Genomic DNA, 23,145 nt, shown 5'->3' with positions numbered 1-23,145 from the left:
GAAATGTGCAACACATTTTTCATTGCCGTAATCATGTAACGGGTGGCTTTGTTGGAATATACACTAGTCTCATCGTCGTCGACACTGGAGTCAGTATCCGTGTCGACATCTGTGTCAGCCATCTGAGGTAGTGGGCGTTTTTGAGCCCCTGATGGCTTTTGAGGCGCCTGGGCAGGCACGGGCTGAGAAGCCGGCTGTCCCACATCTGCTATGTCGTCAAACCTTTTATGTAAGGAGTTGACACTGTCGCGTAATTCCTTCCACATATCCATCCACTCAGGTGTCGACCCCGCAGGGGGTGACATCACATTTATCGGCACTTGCTCCGCCTCCACATAAGCCTCCTCAAACATGTCGACACAGCCGTACCGACACACCGCGCACACACAGGGAATGCTCTGACTGAGGACAGGACCCCACAAAGTCCTTTGGGGAGACAGAGAGAGAGAGTATGCCAGCACACACCACAGCGCTATATAATGCAGGGAGTTACACTACACAAGTGATTTACCCTATAGCCGCTATATATATAGTATTTGCGCCTAAATGTAGTGCCCCCCCTCTCTTTTTTACCCTATTGAGCCTAGAAACTGCAGGGAAGAGCCTGGGGAGCGTCCTTCCAGCGGAGCTGTGAGAGGAAATGGTGCCAGTGTGCTGAGGGAGATAGCCCCGCCCCTTTTTCGGCTGACTTCTCCCGCTTTTATAATAATAATGTGGCAGGGGTATTTTACACATATATAGCTTCTTAGGCTATATTATGTGTGATTAGCCACTTTAAGGTACTCTAATTGCTGCCCAGGCCCCCCCCCCCCCTAGCGCCCTGCACCCATCAGTGACCGGAGTATGTGGTGTGCACAGGGAGCAATGGCGCACAGCTGCAGTGCTGTGCGCTACCTTAATGAAGACCGGAGTCTTCAGCTGCCGATTTCCGTGAAGATCTTCATGCTTCTGGCTCTGCAAGGGGGACGGCGGCGCGGCTCCGGGACCGGACGACCGAGGCTGGGCCTGTGTTCGATCCCTCTGGAGCTAATGGTGTCCAGTAGCCTAGAAGCCCAAGCTAGCTGCAAGCAGGTAGGTTCGCTTCTCTCCCCTAAGTCCCTCGTTGCAGTGAGTCTGTTGCCAGCGGATCTCACTGAAAATAAAAAACCTAACAAATACTTTCTTTTCTAGAAGCTCAGGAGAGCCCCTAGTGTGCAACCAGCTCGAGCCGGGCACAGATTCTAACTGAGGTCTGGAGGAGGGGCATAGAGGGAGGAGCCAGTGCACACCAGGTAGTCCTAATTCTTTCTTAGAGTGCCCAGTCTCCTTCGGAGCCCGCTATTCCCCATGGTCCTTACGGAGTTCCCAGCATCCACTAGGACGTCAGAGAAAACTCCAGTAACCTGCTGCCCAGGGCGCCCCCCCTGCGCCCTGCACCCTGCGAGTGCCGTTGGTGTTTGTGTGGGAGCATGGAGCGCAGAGCGACCGCTGCGCTGTACCTCCGTTACTGAAGTCTTCTTTCTTCTGGCTTCTGTGAGGTGGTTGACGGCGCGGCTCCGGGAACAAGCAGCTAGGCGCACCAAGTGATCGCACCCTCTGGAGCTAATGGTGTCCAGTAGCCTAAGAAGCAGAGCCTTTAACTCAGAAGAAGACCTCTGACTTCTCTCCCCTCACTCCCACGAAGCAGAGAGCCTGTAGCCAGCAGGTCTCTCTGAAAATAAAAAACCTAACAAAGTCTTTTCAGAGAAACTCAGGAGAGCTCCCCTAGTGTGTGTCCAGTCTCTTCTGGGCACAGAATCTAACTGAGGTCTGGAGCAGGGGCATAGAGGGAGGAGCCAGTTCACACCCATTCAAAGTCTTATAGTGTGCCCATGTCTCCTGCGGATCCCGTCTATACCCCATGGTCCTTTTGGAGTCCCCAGCATCCTCTAGGACGTAAGAGAAATTAGGATGCATGAATGGCGTTCAGAGTAATAATTATGAGATACAACTGGGTGATTAGAAATCCCTTATGTTCTGATGATAATTCAATAGAATTGTTGCTCCAAGACTAATACTGATGTCAAACTACTATATATACTGGTTAATGGCTGTACATCTTCCACAGAAACATCATAGCGAATGATACCACTTTCACATTGCATTCCCGGGTTTATCCTGGGTGCAATCTGGCAGAGACCCCTATCAGACCGGCGGCCCATCTTATTGCCAGGTTAATGATGTCACCACGGCAATATGCCGAGGCGGCGCATGAAGATGACATCATCTCCAATAGCCGGCTCTTCCTATGCTGTGAACGGATCTCCGGGTTACCCATTCACACCGCACCGTGACCCAATGACATAGGGATTGGGTGTTGCAGGTGAAGTCTTGGAGAGCCACACACAGTCCTAGGCTGCCGGTTGACCACCACTGTCATGGGCTCATTAATGTATTAAAACAGCCTATGGAAGATGCAGTATATTACGCTATTTAATATTATCACTATTATTACTAATATTTAAATGATTTGCTCTTTATATGTTTATTTCTCAAATTGTAAGCAGAATTTTCACGCTATTAAAGTATATATATGTGTAATTATTTGTGTTACTAATCATGCAATCATACTGTAATTGTGGATTATGACGTTTTATGTAATACTGCTACACGGCGCCTTTAGTTTACAGATATGATTTTCTACACTGTGATTGCCTGCATTTTATGTGAATTTATTGTCTGATTATCAGATGTTCATCTCCTGAATCACATGGCAATGTACTTTTGGGAGTCTGTTGTCTGAGGAAACATTAGAAGCGCCGCTAAGCGTGTAGACTTGTGTTACAGACTGTTTGTGGAGACTGACATACCCCTTTCACACCGCACAAATAACCCGGTATCGACCCGGCATATTGCCGGGCCGACACGGGTCAGTGTACGGTGTGAAAGGGCTATAGTGGAATTCCCGAGTCGCCTAACCCGGTAATTCAAGCAGTGTTATTCCCGGGTTGAATACCGGGTCAGTGGCAGCGTGAACGGGTTCCCGAGTTGATGCGACCCGGGATTCGTTCACTGATAGGAAGAGGGACGCGGAGATGAGCTCATCTTTCAGCTCCACCTCCGCCACTATGGCAACCGGCCCGGCATATTGCCGGGTCAGTTAGCCTGCTGTTAGGGTCCAATACCGGATCCCACCAGGGAAGGACCCGTTTCCAGTACCCGGATGGGATCCGGCATTGGCGATATGAAAGGGGTATTAATGGTGGTGCAATGCGGATATGAGGGACCCACTGTATCAGAGAGGACTGAGATGCTCAGATTATGCTAACCTTAATATACAGAGGTTTTATAAGTGCTCCACTTATTTTACTATTACTAATTTATACAGTGAGCACTATATATATATTCCTTATATATTCTCCAGAGTTTACAGATTGTGCTGGATTCCCTTCTATGCATAGTAACAGTTTCCTCACTGGAACAAATGTGACTACACCGAGATTTTTATTATACTTACTCTGTTTATCTCCCCTCTTGGAGGGTAGGTGTACGTGGGCAGCATAGGGGTGAATCATGTAATGATGGCTCTGCCTCAAAAAGTACAATGCTGTGAAGTCCCATCATCATCCCTAGGCTTACCATACTATCCCTTTAAACCGGGACATCCATAAATGACAAAGATTCTATGACTGGCTGACTTCAAACCTGCATTTCACCTAGTATAATCAGACACAGAACCTGTGTAATCCATGAGTGTCCCAGTTTAAAGGGATAGTATGGGAAGCCTAATCGTGTCCCAGTCTCACCTATTTCACTAGGAATTGAGTAGGATGATAGAGGCCATAGGTCCCAACATGGAAGATTCCCAGTGGGCAGAAGCACATGTGGGGCCTGTTTTGTTTGTTGACATGTGAGGGGTGGCGCTGCCGCCATGGTTACACGGTATACCTCTGGTGCTGCCCATGTGAGGCTACTTTAACAAATAAAAGTTCTAAAGGTTTGTTGGGGTGCGCTCCCTGGGTCACTAAGGGCAAAATCCTCCGTCCAGACAGAAAATTGAAGAGCTCTCTATTCCGCAACACTTCCCTGCTCCAATTTCAACGGTATTCCCAAAATAGAAAGAGAGCAATATATAGTGAAGTACAGTAGGGTTAAAATCCCTTCACATAAGGTGATGGATCCACTCACACAGGGTTAATAGGTGAAGAGGGAAAGGGTTCAAGAACTGGAATCCACCATACAGATGCGAGCCTACGTACCGGAATTAGTGGGGTGTCTATAGCACCCACCCGTATACGCTTGTTATATCACTTTCTTTCATCTACGATTTTCTGTCTGGACGGAGGATTTTGCCCTTAGTGACCCAGGGAGCGCACCCCAACAAACCTTTAGAACTTTTATTGAACTTTCTTGGGATAGTGGTGACCATCCCGGTTGGAGGACTGCAGCACCTCTGATTTGAAGCGCCATCTGTACATTTTTTGTCTTCGGTACTTTAACAAATGTTTCCAGGGTCACTTTCAGTCCCCAATCTACCCCTACCCAACTTTGAAAGAAAGTGCAATGGAATATATAAATGCACTACATAAATGTTAATAAATACATTTAAAATACATAGATGCTACAGCCAAGAATTATCAAACTTTTTGGTGTGACTGGGCCTTTCAAACAGCAGTGAAAATTTAAAACAAATTGTAATACCAAAAGCTATATTATCCATTTTTTTCCCTGTAGGGGCCAATTTATTTTATTGTTTTCTGTTAGGGCCAATGTGTGTTTTCTCTATCGTCCTAGTGGATGCTGGGGTTCCTGAAAGGACCATGGGGAATAGCGGCTCCGCAGGAGACAGGGCACAAAAGTAAAGCTTTCCGATCAGGTGGTGTGCACTGGCTCCTCCCCCTATGACCCTCCTCCAAGCCAGTTAGATTTTTGTGCCCGGCCGAGAAGGGTGCAATCTAGGTGGCTCTCCTAAAGAGCTGCTTAGAAAAGTTTAGCTTAGGTTTTTTATTTTACAGTGAGTCCTGCTGGCAACAGGATCACTGCAACGAGGGACTTAGGGGAGAAGAAGTGAACTCACCTGCGTGCAGGATGGATTGGCTTCTTGGCTACTGGACATCAGCTCCAGAGGGACGATCACAGGTACAGCCTGGATGGTCACCGGAGCCTTGCCGCCGGCCCCCTTGCAGATGCTGAAGTAAGAAGAGGTCCAGAATCGGCGGCAGAAGACTCCTCAGTCTTCTAAAGGTAGCGCACAGCACTGCAGCTGTGCGCCATTTCCCTCTCAGCACACTTCACACGGCAGTCACTGAGGGTGCAGGGCGCTGGGAGGGGGGCGCCCTGGGAGGCAAATGAATACCTATTTTGGCTAAAAATACCTCACATATAGCCTCCGGAGGCTATATGGAGATATTTAACCCCTGCCAGAATCCGTTAAGAGCGGGAGACGAGGCCGCCGAAAAAGGGGCGGGGCCTATCTCCTCAGCACACAGCGCCATTTTCCCTCACAGAAAGGCTGGAGGGAAGGCTCCCAGGCTCTCCCCTGCACTGCACTACAGAAACAGGGTTAAAACAGAGAGGGGGGGCACTAATTTGGCGCTAGAAATATATAAAAAAGATGCTATAAGGGAAAACACTTATATAAGGTTGTCCCTATATAATTATAGCGTTTTTGGTGTGTGCTGGCAAACTCTCCCTCTGTCTCTCCAAAGGGCTAGTGGGTCCTGTCCTCTATCAGAGCATTCCCTGTGTGTGTGCTGTGTGTCGGTACGTGTGTGTCGACATGTAGGAGGACGATGTTGGTGAGGAGGCGGAGCAATTGCCTGTAATGGTGATGTCACTCTCTAGGGAGTCGACACCGGAATGGATGGCTTATTTAGGGAATTACGTGATAATGTCAACACGCTGCAAGGTCGGTTGACGACATGAGACGGCCGACAAACAATTAGTACCGGTCCAGACGTCTCAAAAACACCGTCAGGGTTTTTAAAACGCCCGTTTACTTTAGTCGGTCGACACAGACACAGACAGGGACACTGAATCCAGTGTCGACGGTGAATAAACAAACGTATTCCTTATTAGGGCCACACGTTAAAGGCAATGAAGGAGGTGTTACATATTTCTGATACTACAAGTACCCACAAAAGAGGGTATTATGTGGGATGTGAAAAAACTACCATAGTTTTTCCTGAATCAGATAAATTAAATAAAGTGTGTGATGATGCGTGGGTTCCCCCCGATAGAAAATTATGGGCGGTATACCCTTTCCCGCCAGAAGTTAGGGCGCGTTGGGAAACACCCCTTAGGGTGGATAAGGCGCTCACACGCTTATCAAAACAAGTGGCGGTACCGTCTATAGATAGGGCCGTCCTCAAGGACCAGCTGACAGAAGGCTGGAAAATATCATAAAAAGTATATACACACATACTGGTGTTATACTGCGACCAGCGATCGCCTCAGCCTGGATGTGCAGAGCTGGGGTGGCTTGGTCGGATTCCCTGACTAAAAATATTGATACCCTTGACAGGGACAGTATTTTATTGACTATAGAGCATTTAAAGGATGCATTTCTATATATGCGAGATGCACAGAGGGATATTTGCACTCTGGCATCATGAGTAAATGCGATGTCCATAACTGCCAGAAGATGTTATGGACACGACAGTGGTCAGGTGATGCAGATTCCAAACGGCACAAAGGTGTATTGCCGTATAAAGGAAGAGGAGTTATTTGGGGTCGGTCCATCGGACCTGGTGGCCACGGCAACTGCTGGAAAATCCACCGTTTTTTACCCTAAGTCACATCTCTGCAGAAAAAGACACCGTCTTTTCAGCCTCAGTCCTTTCGTCCCTATAAGATCATATCTGCCCAGGGATAGAGGAAAGGGAAGAAGACTGCAGCAGGCAGCCCATTCCCAGGAACAGAAGCGTTCCACCACTTCTGACAAGTTCTCAGCATGGCGCTGAGACCGTACAGGACCCCTGGATCCTACAAGTAGTATCCCAGGGGTACAGATTGGAATGTCGAGACGTTTCCCCTTCGCAGGCTCCTGAAGTCCGCTTTACCAAGGTCTCCCTCCGACAAGGAGGCAGTATGGGAAAAAATTCACAAGCTGTATTCCCAGCAGGTGATAATTAAATTACCCCTCCTACTACAAGAAAAGGGGTATTATTCCACACTATATTGTGGTACTGAAGCCAGAAGGCTAGGTGAGACTTATTCTAAAAAAATTTTTTTGAACACTTACAAAGGTTCAAATCAAGATGGAGTCACTCAGAGCAGTGATAACGAACCAGGAAGAAGGGGACTATATAGTGTCCCGGGACATCAGGGATGCTTACCTCTATGTCCCAAAATTTGCCCTTCTCACTAAGGGTACCTCAGGTTCGTGGTGCAGAACTGTCACTATCAGTTTCAGACGCTGCCGTTTGGATTGTCCACGGCACCCCGGGTCTTTACCAAGGTAATGGCCGAAATGATGATTCTTCTTCGAAGAAAAGGCGTCTTCATTATCCCTTACTTGGACGATCTCCTGATAAGGGCATAGTCCAGGGAACAGTTGGAGGTCGGAGTAGCACTATCTCGGATACTGCTACAACAGCACGGGTGGATTCTAAATATTCCAAAATCGCAGCTGATCCCGACGACACGTCTGCTGTGCCTAGGGATGATTCTGGACACAGTCCAGAAAAAGGTGTTTCTCCCGGAAGAGAAAGCCAGGGAGTTATCCGAGCTAGTCAGGAACCTCCTAAAAACAGTGCATCATTGCACAAGGGTCCTGGTAAAAATGGTGGCTTCCTACGAAGCAATTCCATTCGGCAGATTTCACGCAAGAACTTTTCAGTGGGATCTGCTGGACAAATGGTCCGGATCGCATCTTCAGATGCATCAGCGGATAACCCTATATCCAAGGACAAGGGTGTCTCTCCTGTGGTGGTTATAGAGTGCTCATCTTCTAGAGGGCCGCAGATTCGGCATTCAGGATTGGATGCTGGTGACCACGGAGCCCAGCCCGAGAGGCTGGGGAGCAGTCACACAAGGAAAAAATTTCCAGGGAGTGTGATCAAGTCTGGAGACTTTTCTCCACATAAATATACTGGAGCTAAGGGTAAATTTATAATGCTCTAAGCTTAGCAAGACCTCTGCTTCAAGGTCAGCCGGTATTGATCCAGTGGGAAAAACATCACGGCACTCGCCCACGTAAACAGACAGGGCGACACAAGAAGCAGGAGGGCAATGGCAAAAACTGCAAGGACTTTTCGCTGGGCGGAAAATCATGTGATAGCACTGTCAGCAGTGTTTCATCCCGGGAATGGAAACTGGGAAGCAGACTTCCTCAGCAGGCACGACCTCCACCCGGGAGAGTGGAAACTTCATCGGGAAGTTTTTTCCACATGATTGTAAACCGTTGGGAAATACCAAAGGTGGACATGATGGCGTCCCGTCTGAACAAAAAACGGGACAGGTATTGCGCCAGGTCAAGAGACCCTCAGGCAATAGCTGTGGACGTTCTGGTAACACCGTGGGTGTACCAGTCGGTGTATGTGTTCCCTCCTCTGCTTCTCATACCTAAGGTGCTGAGAATTATAAGACGTAGAGGAGTAAGAACTATACTCATGGCTCCGGATTGGCCAAGAAGGACTTGGTACCCGGAACTTCAAGAGATGCTTACAGAGGTCTTATGGCCTCTGCCGCTAAGAAGGGACTTGCTTCAGCAAGTACCATGTCTGTTCCAAGACTTACCGCAGCTGCGTTTGTCGGCATGGCGGTGGAAAGCCGGATCCTAAAGGAAAAAGGCATTCCGGAAGAGGTCATTCCTACCCTGGTCAAAGCCAGAAAGGAGGTGACCGCACAACATTATCACCACATGTGGCGAAAATATGTTGCGTGATGTGAGGCCAGGAAGGCCCCACAAAGAAATTTCAACTCGGTCGTTTCCTGCATTTCCTGCAAACAGGAGTGTCTATGGGCCTCAAATTGGGGTCCATTAAGGTTCAAATTTCGGCCCTGTCGATTTTCTTCCAGAAAGAATTGGCTTCAGTTCCTGAAGTCCAGAAGTTTGTCAAGGGAGTATTGCATATACAACCCCCTTTTGTGCCTCCAGTGGCACTGTGGGATCTCAACGTAGTTCTGGGATTCCTCAAATCACATTGGTTTAAAACCAGTCAAATCTGTGGATTTGAAGCATCTCACATGAAAAGTGACCATGCTCTTGGCCCTGGCCTGGACCAGGCGAGTGTCAAATTGGTGGTTTTTTCTCAAAAAAGCCCATATCTGTTTGTCCATTCGGACAGGGCAGAGCTGCGGACTCGTCCCCAGTTCTCTCCCTAAGGTGGTGTCAGTGTTTCACCTGAACCAGCTTATTGTGGTGCCTTGCACCTACTAGGGACTTGGAGGACTCCAAGTTGCTAGATGTTGTCAGGGCCCTGAAAATATGTTCCAGGACGGCTGGAGTCAGGAAAACTGACTTGCTGTTATCCTGTATGCACCCAACAAACTGGGTGCTCTTGCTTCTAAGCAGACTATTGCTAGTTGGATGTGTAATACAATTCAGCTTGCACATTCTGTGGCAGGCCTGCCACAGCCAAAATATGTAAATGCCCATTCCACAAGGAAGGTGGGCTCATCTTGGGCGGCTGCCCGAGGGGTCTCGGCTTTACAACTTTGCCGAGCAGCTACTTGGTCAGGGGCAAACACGTTTGCTAAATTCTACAAATTTGATACTCTGGCTAAGGAGGACCTGGAGTTCTCTCATTCGGTGCTGCAGAGTCATCCGCACTCTCCCGCCCGTTTGGGAGCTTTGGTATAATCCCCATGGTCCTTTCAGGAACCCCAGCATCCACTAGGACGATAGAGAAAATAAGAATTTACTTACCGATAATTCTATTTCTCGGAGTCCGTAGTGGATGCTGGGCGCCCATCCCAAGTGCGGATTATCTGCAATACTTGTACATAGTTACAAAAATCGGGTTATTATTGTTGTGAGCCATCTTTTCAGAGGCTCCGCTGTTATCATACTGTTAACTGGGTTTAGATCACAAGTTGTACGGTGTGATTGGTGTGGCTGGTATGAGTCTTACCCGGGATTCAAAATTCCTCCCTTATTGTGTACGCTCGTCCGGGCACAGTACCTAACTGGCTTGGAGGAGGGTCATAGGGGGAGGAGCCAGTGCACACCACCTGATCGGAAAGCTTTACTTTTGTGCCCTGTCTCCTGCGGAGCCGCTATTCCCCATGGTCCTTTCAGGAACCCCAGCATCCACTACGGACTCCGAGAAATAGAATTATCGGTAAGTAAATTCTTATTTTTTTTCCTGTGGGGGCTATTAGGGCTGCTTCCATAAATTTCCTGGGATGGTTTTCCATCCCAATCCACTGCTGCTAGAGGGTGACCTACTCTGCCAGGTGTTCTTGAGGACACCCCAAATATCAGGAGCCTCCCTGACAGTCCAGAAGAGTAAGAAAGTTTTGCTGCTAGGAAATATCAGTTCTGCAACTCCTGATGAACTAAAAGCCTCAGCATGCTCTGCAGAAGCTCTCAGTGACAGGGCAAGCTGGGTCTGGGGCCTGTTGGAAAATGCTTTTAGGCACAGCACTTAGAAGGTCTGGCTGTATTCGTCCATGATCTGCTACGAAGGCCTCATCCAGCTCTTGGAAGTGTGTCTGGAGACTGGAAGTGCCCAGGGATGCCCTTTTTGGTCTGGCCTCCCCACATAAGCTCAGAAGAGCAAAAAGCCTCCGCAGCCAGCGGATCAGCACCACAGGGCTCAGCCACCGAGTGTCACGCACATATCTGGTACTGTTTGTTCAACAACAGTTTATTCACCATATACTGACACAAGTATCTATATGGCCCCTAATCTCTACAGTTAAAGCAAGCACACACATACACATTTTCGATTTGTCTGGTATGTATCACTCAGGTCAGTGTCTCCTCACAATATGTACACCCATAGCTATTAAAAAAAAATATGTATTTCTTGCCCAGAAAGAAAAGAAGCCTCCATCCTACATACTTACAGGCTGACCCCGGATGACCCCGCCTGCAGTAGATAGGCTTTAGCATTTTGGATCTGTAGCTCTCGTGGATCCGGAGCCACACCAGCCGGATTCTCCGACATCTCTCCTTCAGTGATCCTGCCACGGAACCCAGAGTCCCACAACGCTCGCGGAGAAGCCCCGAGCCGGTAAGAGAGTCCCCGGCGTCCGTCGGTCTGCGACTCCAGTTGCTGCGGTTACCGCTCGCTTCCCCGTTGCTAGGGAACCAAACGAAGCTTTCCCAATCACCTGACGAAAGTTCTGTTTGCACGGCATGCCGGGAGTTGTCAGTCACAGCCCAGCCCTCACTACATGGTTGAAGCTAGTGGGCTCCTCACTACATGCGTGTCTGGTCTGGAGGTGGTTTCATCGCTCATCCTATGTGTGGTGCTGGTCACCAGCAGCACTGCAGAATATCACTATCCATTACTAATACCCTGACTGAGCTGTGATCCTCTGCACTGCTGTCACTGGCTGTAGTTACATCTACTCACACAACATAGCACCAGAGATCCATGTGTGGGTTACACCAACATACTGCTGAAAGCAAGGTGTAACCATAGTAATAGATCATAATACAGCCACACATAGCACCTGTAATCTATTGGTATACAGTATATGCGGATCATGAGAATGTCTGAGGGAATTGTGTGTTGTTAATCACATCATAACTGCTTGTTGAAGCGCTGCAATACTATACACAGCTGCATACCAAACTGTAGAATAATATATGGGCTTCTGGGGCTGGTGCCTTGTTATAGTGTAACATTAGGGTCAGTATGTGGCCTCACTGACTCTGGGCCTGATTCTGTATCGCAAGCAAAGCGGCCGCAAGTCAGCTTTATTACCTCATGCTAACGCCAGTTTCTCTAACGTCCTAAGTGGATGCTGGGGACTCCGTAAGGACCATGGGGAATAGCGGCTCCGCAGGAGACTGGGCACATCTAAAGAAAGCTTTAGGACTATCTGGTGTGCACTGGCTCCTCCCCCCATGACCCTCCTCCAAGCCTCAGTTAGATCTTTGTGCCCGAACGAGAAGGGTGCACACTAGGGGCTCTCCTGAGCTTCTTAGTGAAAGTTTTAGTTTAGGTTTTTTATTTTCAGTGAGACCTGCTGGCAACAGGCTCACTGCATCGAGGGACTAAGGGGAGAAGAAGCGAACTCACCTGCGTGCAGAGTGGATTGGGCTTCTTAGGCTACTGGACATTAGCTCCAGAGGGACGATCACAGGCCCAGCCTCGGAGCTCGGTCCCAGAGCCGCGCCGCCGGCCCCCTTACAGAGCCAGAAGACAGAAGAGGTCCGGAAAATCGGCGGCAGAAGACATCCTGTCTTCACCAAGGTAGCGCACAGCACTGCAGCTGTGCGCCATTGCTCCTCAGCACACTTCACACTTCGGTCACTGAGGGTGCAGGGCGCTAGGGGGGGGGGCGCCCTGAGCAGCAATAAAAACACCTTGGCTGGCGAAAATACATCACATATAGCCCCCAGGGCTATATGGATGTATTTTAACCCCTGCCAGAATCCATAAAAAAGCAGGAGAAAAGTCCGCGAAAAAGGGGCGGAGCCTATCTCCTCAGCACACTGGCGCCATTTTCCCTCACAGCTCCGTTGGAGGGAAGCTCCCCTGGCTCTCCCCTGCAGTCACTACACTACAGAAAGGGTTAAAAAAAGAGAGGGGGGCACTAATTAGGCGCAGTATTAACAATACAGCAGCTATAAGGGGAAAAACACTTATATAAGGTTATCCCTGTATATATATAGCGCTTTGGTGTGTGCTGGCAAACTCTCCCTCTGTCTCCCCAAAGGGCTAGTGGGGTCCTGTCCTCTATCGGAGCATTCCCTGTGTGTGTGCTGTATGTCGGTACGTTTGTGTCGACATGTATGAGGAGAAAAATGATGTGGAGACGGAGCAGATTGCCTGTAATAGTGATGTCACCCCCTAGGGGGTCGACACCTGAGTGGATGAACTGTTGGAAGGAATTACGTGACAGTGTCAGCTCTGTATAAAAGACAGTGGTTGACATGAGACAGCCGGCTACTCAGCTTGTGCCTGTCCAGACGTCTCATAGGCCGTCAGGGGCTCTAAAGCGCCCGTTACCTCAGATGGCAGATATAGACGCCGACACGGATACTGACTCCAGTGTCGACGGTGAAGAGACAAATGTGACTTCCAGTAGGGCCACACGTTACATGATTGAGGCAATGAAAAATGTTTTACACATTTCTGATAATACGAGTACCACCAAAAAGGGGTATTATGTTCGGTGAGGAAAAACTACCTGTAGTTTTCCTGAATCTGAGAAATTAAATGAGGTGTGTGATGATGCGTGGTTTTCCCCCGATAACAACTGATAATTTCTAAAATGTTATTGGCATTATATCCTTTCCCGCCAGAGGTTAGGGTGCGTTGGGAAACACCCCCTAGGGTGGATAAAGCGCTCACACGCTTGTAAGGGCTCTACCCTCTCCTGAGATGGCCGCCCTTAAGGATCCTGCTGATAGAAAGCAGGAGGGTATCCTAAAAATAAGATTTTACTTACCGATAAATCTATTTCTCGTAGTCCGTAGTGGATGCTGGGGACTCCGTCAGGACCATGGGGATTAGCGGCTCCGCAGGAGACAGGGCACAAAACTAAAGCTTTAGGATCAGGTGGTGTGTACTGGCTCCTCCCCCTATGACCCTCCTCCAAGCCTCAGTTAGGATACTGTGCCCGGACGAGCGTACACAATAAGGAAGGATATTGAATCCCGGGTAAGACTCATACCAGCCACACCAATCACACCGTATAACTTGTGATCTGAACCCAGTTAACAGTATGACAAACGTAGGAGCCTCTGAACAGACGGCTCACAACAATAACAACCCGATTTTTTTGTAACAACAACTATGTACAAGTATTGCAGACAATCCGCACTTGGGATGGGCGTCCAGCATCCACTACGGACTACGAGAAATAGATTTATCGGTAAGTAAAATCTTATTTTCTCTGACGTCCTAAGTGGATGCAGGGGACTCCGTCAGGACCATGGGGATTATACCAAAGCTCCCAAACGGGCGGGAGAGTGCGGATGACTCTGCAGCACCGAGTGAGAGAACTCCAGGTCCTCCTCAGCCAGGGTATCAAATTTGTAGAATTTTACAAACGTATTTGCTCCTGACCAAGTAGCAGCTCGGCAAATTGTAAAGCCGAGACCCCTCGGGCAGTCGCCCAAGATGAGCCCACCTTCCTTGTGGAATGGGCATTTATATATTTTGGCTGTGGCAGTCCTGCCACAGAATGTGCAAGCTGAATTGTACTACACATTCAACTAGCAATCGTCTGCTTAGAAGCAAGAGCACCCAGTTTTTTGGGTGCATACAGGATAACAGCAAGTCAGTTTTCCTGACTCCAGCCGTCCTGGAAATCTATATTTTCAGGGCCCTGACAACATCTAGCAACTTGGAGTCCTCCAAGTCTCTAATAGCCGCAGGTACCACAATAAGCTGGTTCAGATGAAACGCTGACCCCAACTTAGGGAGAAACTGGGGACGAGTCCGCAGCTCTGCCCTGTCCGAATGGACAATCAGATATGGGCTTTTGTGAGACAAAGCCGCCAATTCTGACACTCGCCTGGCCGAGGCCAGGGCCAACATCATGGTCATTTTCCATGTGAGATATTTCAAATCCACAGATTTGAGCGGTTTAAACCAACGTGATTTGAGGAATCCCAGGACTACGTTGAGATCCCACAGTGCCACTGGAGGCACAAAAGGGGGTTGTATATGCAGTACTCCCTTGTCAAATTTCTGGACTTCAGGAACTGAAGCCAATTCTTTCTGGAAGAAAATCGACAGGGCCGAAATTTGAACCTTAATGGACCCCAATTTGAGGCCCATAGACACTCCTGTTTGCAGGAAATGCAGGAATCGACCGAGTTGAAATTTCTTCGTGGGGCCTTCCTGGCCTCACACCACGCAACATATTTTCGCCACATGTGGTGATAATGTTGTGCGGTCACCTCCTTCCTGGCTTTGACCAGGGTAGGAATGACCTCTTCCGGAATGCCTTTTTCCCTTAGGATCCGGCGTTCAACCGCCATGCCGTCAAACGCAGCCGCGGTAAGTCTTGGAACAGACATGGTACTTGCTGAAACAAGTCCCTTCTTATCGGCAGAGGCCCTGAGTCCTCTGTGAGCATCTCTTGAAGTTCCGGGTACCAAGTCCTTCTTGGCCCATCCGGAGCCACGAGTATAGTTCTTACTCCTCTACGTCTTATAATTCTCAGTACCTTTGGTATGAGAAGCAGAGGAGGGAACACATACACCGACTGGTACACCCCTGGTGTTACCAGAACGTCCACAGCTGTTGCCTGAGGGTCTCTTGACCTGGCGCAATACCTGTCCAGTTTTTTGTTCAGGCGGGACGCCATCATGTCCACCTTTGGTCTTTCCCAACGGTGCACAATCATGTGGAAAAAACTTCTCGATGAAGTCCCCACTCTCCCGGGTGGAGGTCGTGCTGAGGAAGTCTGCTTCCCAGTTGTCCACTCCCGGAATGAAAACTGCTGACAGTGCTATCACATGATTTTCCGCCCAGCGAAGAATCCTTGCAGTTTCTGCCATTGTCCTCCTGCTTCTTGTGCCGCCCTGTCTGTTTACGTGGGCGACTGCCGTGATGTTGTCCCACTGGATCAATACCGACTGACCTTGAAGCAGAGGTCTTGCTAAGCTTAGAGCATTGTAAATTGCTCTTAGCTCCAGTATATTTATGCGGAGAGAAGTCCCCAGACTTGATCACACTCCCTGGAAATTTTTTCCCTGTGTGACTGTTCCCCAGCCTTTCAAGCTGGAATCCATGGTCACCAGGACCCAGTCCTGAATGCATAACTGTGGCCCTTTAGTATATGAGCACTCTGCAGTCACCACAGAAGAGACACCCTTGTCCTTGGAGACAGGGTTATCATGATGCATCTGAAGATGTGATCCGGACCATTTGTCCAGCAGATTCCACTGAAAAGTTCTTGCTTGAAATCTGCCGAATGGAATCGCTTCGTAAGAAGCCACCAATTTTCCCAGGACCCTTGTGCAATGATGCACTGACACTTTTCCTGGTTTTTGGAGGTTCCTGACTAGCTCGGATAACTCCCTGGCTTTCTCCTCCGGGAGAAACATCTTTTTCTGGACTGTGTCCAGAATCATCCCTAGGGACAGCAGACGTGTCGTCGGAGACAGCTGCGATTTTGGAATATTTAGAATCCACCCGTGCTGTCGTAGAACTACTTGAGATAGTGCTACTCAGACCTCCAACTGTTCTCTGGACCTTGCCCCTATCAGGAGATCGTCCAAGTAAGGGATAATTAAGACGCCTTTTCTTTGAAGAAGAATCATCATTTCGGCCATTACCTTGGTAAAGACCCGGGGTGCCGTGGACAATCCAAACGGCAGCGTCTGAAACTGATAGTGACAGTTTTGTACCACGAACCTGAGGTACCCTTTGTGAGAAGGGCAAATTTGGACATGGAGGTAAGCATCCTTGATGTCCAGGGACACCATATAGTCCCCTTCTTCCTGGTTCGCTATCACTGCTCTGAGTGACTCCATTTAGAATAGGTCTCACCGAGCCGTCTGGCTTCAGTACCACAATATAGTGTGGAATAATACCCCTTTACTTGTTGTAGGAGGGGTACTTTGATTATCACCTGCTGGGAATACAGCTTGTGAGTTGTTTCCAATACTGCCTCCCTGTCGGAGGTAGACGTTGGTAAAGCAAACTTCAGGAACCTGCGAGGGGGAGACGTCTCGAATTTCCAATCTGTACCCCTGGGATACTACTTGTAGGATCCAGGGGTCCACTTGCGAGTGAGCCCACTGCGTGCTGAAACTCTTGAGACGACCGCACCTGTTTTTACGGCCCCAGCGTCATGCTGAGGACTTGGCAGAAGCGGTGGAAGGCTTCTGTTCCTGGGAATGGGCTGCCTGCTGCAGTCTTCTTCCCTTACCTCTATCCTTGGGCAGATATTATGGGGACGAAAGGACTGAGGCTGAAAAGACTATGTCTTTTTCTGCTGAGATGTGACTTGGGGTAAAAAGGTGGATTTTCTAGCTGTTGCCGTGGCCACCAGGTCCGATGGACCGACCCCAAATAACTCCTCCCCTTTATACGGCAATACTTCCATGTGCCGTTTGGAATCTGCATCACCTGACCACTGTCGTGTCCATAAACATCGTCTGGCAGATATGGACATCGCACTTACTCTTGATGCCAGATTTTCGCATATATAGAAATGCATCTTTTAAATGCTCTATAGTCAATAAAATACTGTCCCTGTCAAGGGTATCAATATTTCCAGTCAGGGAATCCGACCAAGCCACCCCAGCGCTGCCCATCCAGGCTGAGGCGATCGCTGGTCGCAGTATAACACCAGTATGTGTGTATATACTTTTAGGATATTTTCCAACCTCCTATCAGTTGGCTCCTTGAGGGCGTCCGTATCTGGAGACGGTAACGCCACTTGTTTTTATAAGCGTGTGAGCGCCTTATCCACCCTAAGGTGTGTTTCCCAACGCGCCATAACTTCTGGCGGGAAAAGGTATACCGCCAATAATTTTCTATCGGGGGAAACCCACGCATCATCACACACTTCATTTAATTTTTCTGATTCAGGAAAAACCACATGTAGTTTTTTCACACTCCACATAATACCCTTTTTTGTGGTACTTGTAGTATCAGAAATATGTAACATCTCCTTCATTGCCCTTAACAAGTAACGTGTGGCCCTAAAGGAAAATACGTTTGTTTCTTCACCGTCGACACTGGAGTCAGTGTCCGTGTCTGTGTCGACCGACTGAGGTAAAAAGGACGTTTTAACACCCCTGACGGTGTTTTAGACGCCTGGACAGGTACTAATTGGTTTGCCGGCCGTCTCATGTCGTCAACCGACCTTGCAGCGTGTTGACATTATCACGTAATTCCTTAAATAAGCCATCCATTCCGGTGTCGACTCCCTAGAGAGTGACATCACCATTACCGGCAATTGCTCCGCCTCCTCACCAACATCGTCCTCATACATGTCGACACACAAGTACCGACACACAGCACACACACAGGGAATGCTCTGATAGAGGACAGGACCCCACTAGCCCTTTGGGGAGACAGAGGGAGAGTTTGCCAGCACACACCAAAAACGCTATATTATACAGGGACAACCTTTATATAAGTGTTTTTCCCTTATAGCATTTTAATATATATATACATATCGCCAAATAAGTGCCCCCCCTCTCTGTTTTAACCCTGTTTCTGTAGTGCAGTGCAGGGGAGAGCCTGGGAGCCTTCCCACCAGCATTTCTGTGAGGGAAAATGGCGCTGTGTGCTGAGGAGAATAGGCCCCGCCCTTTTTTCGGCGGGCTTCTTCTCCCGTTTTTCTGAGACCTGGCAGGGGTTAAATACATCCATATAGCCTCCAGGGGCTATATGTGATGTATTTTTAGCCAGAATAAGGTATTATACATTGCTGCCCAGGGCGCCCCCAGCAACGCCCTGCACCCTCCGTGACCGTTGGTGTGAAGTGTGTGACAACAATGGCGCACAGCTGCAGTGCTGTGCGCTACCTTCATGAAGACTGAAAAGCCTTCTGCCGCCGGTTTCTGGACCTTCAATCTTCAGCATCTGCAAGGGGGGTCGGCGGCGCGGCTCCGGGACGAACCCCAGGGTGAGACCTGCGTTCCGACTCCCTCTGGAGCTAATGGTGTCCAGTAGCCTAAGAAGCCAATCCATCCTGCACGCAGGTGAGTTGAACTTCTCTCCCCTAAGTCCCTCGAGGCAGTGAGCCTGTTGCCAGCAGGACTCACTGAAAATAAGAAACCTAAAAACTTTTTCTAAGCAGCTCCTTAAGAGAGCCACCTAGATTGCACCCTGCTCGGACGGGCACAAAAACCTAACTGAGGCTTGGAGGAGGGTCATAGGGGGAGGAGCCAGTACACACCACCTGATCCTAAAGCTTTAGTTTTGTGCCCTGTCTCCTGCGGAGCCGCTAATCCCCATGGTCCTGACGGAGTCCCCAGCATCCACTTAGGACGTCAGAGAAATGTATTTACACACATACTGGTGTTATACTGCGACCAGCAATCGCCTCAGCCTGGATGTGCAGTGCTGGGTTGGCGTGGTCGGATTCCCTGACTGAAAATATTGATACCCTAGATAGGGACAGTATATTTTGCCTATAGAGCATTTAAAAGATGCATTTCTATATATGCGTGATGCACAGCGGAATATTTGCCGACTGGCATCAAGTCTAAGTGCGTTGTCCATTTCTACCAGTAGAGGGTTATGGACACGTCAGTGGTCAGGTGATGCGTATTCCAAACGGCATTTGGAAGTATTGCCTTAATAAGGGGAGGAGTTATTTGGGGTCGGTATTTCAGACCTGGTGGCCACGGCAACAGCTGGGAAATCCACGTTTGTACCCCAGGTCGCCTCTCAACATGAGAAGACGCCGTATTATCAGGCGCAGTCTTTTCGTGGACAAGCGGGCAAAATGTTCCTCATTTCTGCCCCGTGACAGAGGGAGAGGAAAAAGGCTGCAGAAATCAGCCAGTTCCCAGGAACAGAAACCCTCTCCCGCCTCTGCCAAGCCCTCAGTATGACGCTGGGGCTTTACAAGCAGAATCAGGCACGGTGGGGGGCCCGTCTCAATGAATTTCAGCGCGCAGTGGGCTCACTCGCAAGTAGACCCCTGGATCCTTCAGGTGATATCTCAGGGGTACAAATTAGAATTCGAGACGTCTCCCCCTCGCCGTTTTCCTAAAGTCGGCTTTACCGATGTCTCCTTCTGACAGGGAGACAGTTTTGGAAGCCATTCACAAGCTGTATTCCCAGCAGGTGATAATCAAGGTACCCCTCCTGCAACAGGGAACGGGGTATTATTCCACACTGTTGTGGTACTGAAGCCGGACGGCTCGGTGAGACCGATTCTAAATCTAAAATCTTTGAACACTTACATACAGAGGTTCAAATTCAAGATTGAGTCACTCAGAGCAGTGATTGCGAACCTGGAAGAAGGGGACTACATGATGTCTCGGGACATCAAGGATGCTTACCTTCATGTCAAAATTTACCCTTCTCACCAAGGGTACCTCAGGTTTATGGTACAGAACTGTCACTATCAGTTCAGACGCTGCCGTATGGATGGTCCACGGCACCCCGGGTCTTTACCAAGGTAATGGCCGAAATGATGATATTCCTTCGAAGGAAGGGAATTTTAGTTATCCCTTACTTGGACGATTCCCTGATAAGGGTAAGATCCAGGGAACAGTTGGAGGTCGGTGTAGCACTATCTCAGGTAGTGTTGCGGCAGCACGATTGGATTCTCAATATTCCAAAATCGCAGCTGGTTCCGACGACTTGTCTTCTGTTCCTAGGGATGATCCTGGACACAGTCCAGAAAAAGGTGTTTCTCCCGGAGGGGAAAGCCAGGGAGTTATCCGAGCTAGTCAGGAACCTCCTAAAACCGAGCCAAGTCTCAGTGCATCAATGCACAAGGGTTCTGGGTAAAGTGGTGGCTTACTACGAAGCAATCCCATTCGGCAGATTCCACGTAAGAACTTTCCAGTGGGACCTGCTGGACAAATGGTCCGGGTCGCATCTTCAGATGCATCAGCGGATAACCCTGTCACCAAGGACAAGGGTGTCCCTCCTGTGGTGGTTGCAGAGTGCTCATCTTCTAGAGGGCCGCAGATTCGGCATTCAGGACTGGGTCCTGGTGACCACGGATGCCAGCCTGCGAGGCTGGGGAGCAGTCACACAGGGAAGGAATATCCAGGGCTTATGGTCAAGCCTGGAGACATCACTTCACATAAATATCCTGAAGCTAAGGGCCATTTACAATGCTCTAAGCTTAGCAAGACCTCTGCTTCAAGGTCAGCCGGTGTTGATCCAGTCGGACAACATCACGGCAGTCACCCACGTAAACAGACAGGGTGGCACAAAAAGCAGGAGGGCAATGGCAGAAGCTGCAAGGATTCTTCGCTGGGCGGAAAATCATGTGATAGCACTGTCAGCAGTATTCATTCCGGGAGTGGACAACTGGGAAGCAGACTTCCTCAGCACGACCTCCACCCGGGAGAGTGGGGACTTCACCCAGTAGTCTTCCACATGATTATAAACCGTTGGGAAAAACTCGACAGGTATTGCGCCAGGTCAAGGGACCCTCAGGCAATAGCTGTAGACGCTCTGGTAACACCGTGGGTGTACCAGTCAGTGTATGTGTTCCCTCCTCTGCCTCTCATACCCAAGGTACTGAGATTGATAAGATGGAGAGGAGTAAGCACTATATTCGTGGCTCCGGATTGGCCAAGAAGGACTTGGTAACCGGAACTTCAAGAGATGCTCACGGAGGATCCGTGGCCTCTACCTCTAAGAAGGGACCTGCTCCAACAAGGACCCTGTCTGTTCCAAGACTTACCGCGGCTGCGTTTGACGGCATGGCGGTTGAACGCCGGATCCTGAAGGAAAAAAGGCATTCCGGATGAAGTCATCCCTATCCTGATCAAAGCCAGGAAGGATGTAACCGCAAAACATTATCACCGCATTTGGCGAAAATATGTTGCGTGGTGCGAGGCCAGTAAGGCCCGACGGAGGAAATTCAACTGGGTCGATTCCTACATTTCCTGCAAACAGGAGTGTCTATGGGCCTGAAATTGGGGTCCATTAAGGTTCAAATTTCGGCCCTGTCAATTTTCTTCCAAAAAGAACTAGCTTCAGTCCCTGAAGTTCAGACGTTTGTAAAAGGGGTACTGCATATACAGCCTCCTTTTGTGCCTCCAGTGGCACTTTGGGATCTTAATGTAGTTTTTTGGGTTCCAAAAGTCACATTGGTTTGAACCACTTAAATCTGTGGAGTTAAAATATCTCACATGGAAAGTGGTCATGCTGTTGGCCCTGGCCTGGGCCAGGCGCGTGTCAGAATTGGCGGCTTTATCCTGTAAAAGCCCTTATCTGATTTTCCATTCGGACAGGGCGGAATTGAGGACTCGTCCTCAGTTTCTCCCTAAGGTGGTTTCAGCGTTTCACCTGAACCAACCTATTGTGGTCCCTGCGGCTACTAGGGACTTGGAGGACTCCAAGTTGCTAGACGTTGTCAGGGCCCTGAAAATATATGTTTCCAGGACGGCTGGAGTCAGAAAATCTGACTCGCTGTTTATCCTGTATGCACCCAACAAGCTGGGTGCTCCTGCTTCTAAGCAGACTATTGCTCGTTGGATTTGTAGTACAATTCAGCTTGCACATTCTGTGGCAGGCCTGCCACAGCCAAAAATCTGTAAATGCCCACTCCACAAGGAAGGTGGGCTCATCTTGGGCGGCTGCCCGAGGGGTCTCGGCTTTACAACTTTGCCGAGCAGCTACTTGGTCAGGAGCAAATACGTTTGTAAAATTCTACAAAATTGATACCCTGGCTGAGGAGGACCTGGAGTTCTCTCAATTGGTGCTGCAGAGTCATCCGCACTCTCCCGCCCGTTTGGGAGCTTTGGTATAATCCCCATGGTCCTTACGGAGTCCCCAGCATCCACTTAGGACGTTAGAGAAATTAAGAATTTACTTACCGATAATTCTATTTCTCGTAGTCCGTAGTGGATGCTGGGCGCCCATCCCAAGTGCGGATTGTCTGCAATACTGGTACATAGTTATTGTTACCAAAAAATCGGGTTATTGCTGTAGTGAGCCATCTTTTCTAGAGGCTCCTCTGTTATCATGCTGTTAACTGGGTTCAGATCACAAGTTGTACGGTGTGATTGGTGTGGCTGGTATGAGTCTTACCCGGGATTCAAAATCCTTCCTTATTGTGTACGCTCGTCCGGGCACAGTGTCCTAACTGAGGCTTGGAGGAGGGTCATTGGGGGAGGAGCCAGTGCACACCAGATAGTCCTAAAGCTTTCTTTAGATGTGCCCAGTCTCCTGCGGAGCCGCTATTCCCCATGGTCCTTACGGAGTCCCCAGCATCCACTACGGACTACGAGAAATAGAATTACCGGTAAGTAAATTCTTATTATCTGCACGGCTGCTGGTTTTCCGTTCTGTTCTGTACACGGATGATACTTGAATCTACCTCTCCTCCCCAGATTTGTCACCATCTCTATGGGCCGTGTCACTGAATGCCTCTCTGCCATTTCATCTTGTA

The 23,145-nt window shown here is 49.1% G+C and overlaps 1 protein-coding gene across 1 annotated transcript in view; it reads right to left on the bottom strand.

Annotated features, from left to right (window-relative positions):
- RSPH6A (radial spoke head 6 homolog A) overlaps window positions 1-11,384 on the bottom strand; it is a 75,503-nt gene extending 64,119 nt beyond the window's left edge. The window contains exon 1 of the mRNA XM_063937611.1: window positions 10,975-11,384. Within this exon, the coding sequence (XP_063793681.1) occupies window positions 10,975-11,075 (101 nt within the window). The 5' untranslated portion in view covers window positions 11,076-11,384. The remainder of the gene's footprint in view (window positions 1-10,974) is intronic.
- Window positions 11,385-23,145: the final 11,761 nt, after the last annotated feature.

The sequence above is a fragment of the Pseudophryne corroboree genome, chromosome 8 (assembly GCF_028390025.1).
Source record: "Pseudophryne corroboree isolate aPseCor3 chromosome 8, aPseCor3.hap2, whole genome shotgun sequence".
Taxonomy (NCBI): Eukaryota; Metazoa; Chordata; class Amphibia; order Anura; family Myobatrachidae; genus Pseudophryne; species Pseudophryne corroboree.
The sequence above is the reverse complement of the archived record's forward strand: the minus strand, read 5'-3'. Positions and strand labels throughout refer to the sequence as shown.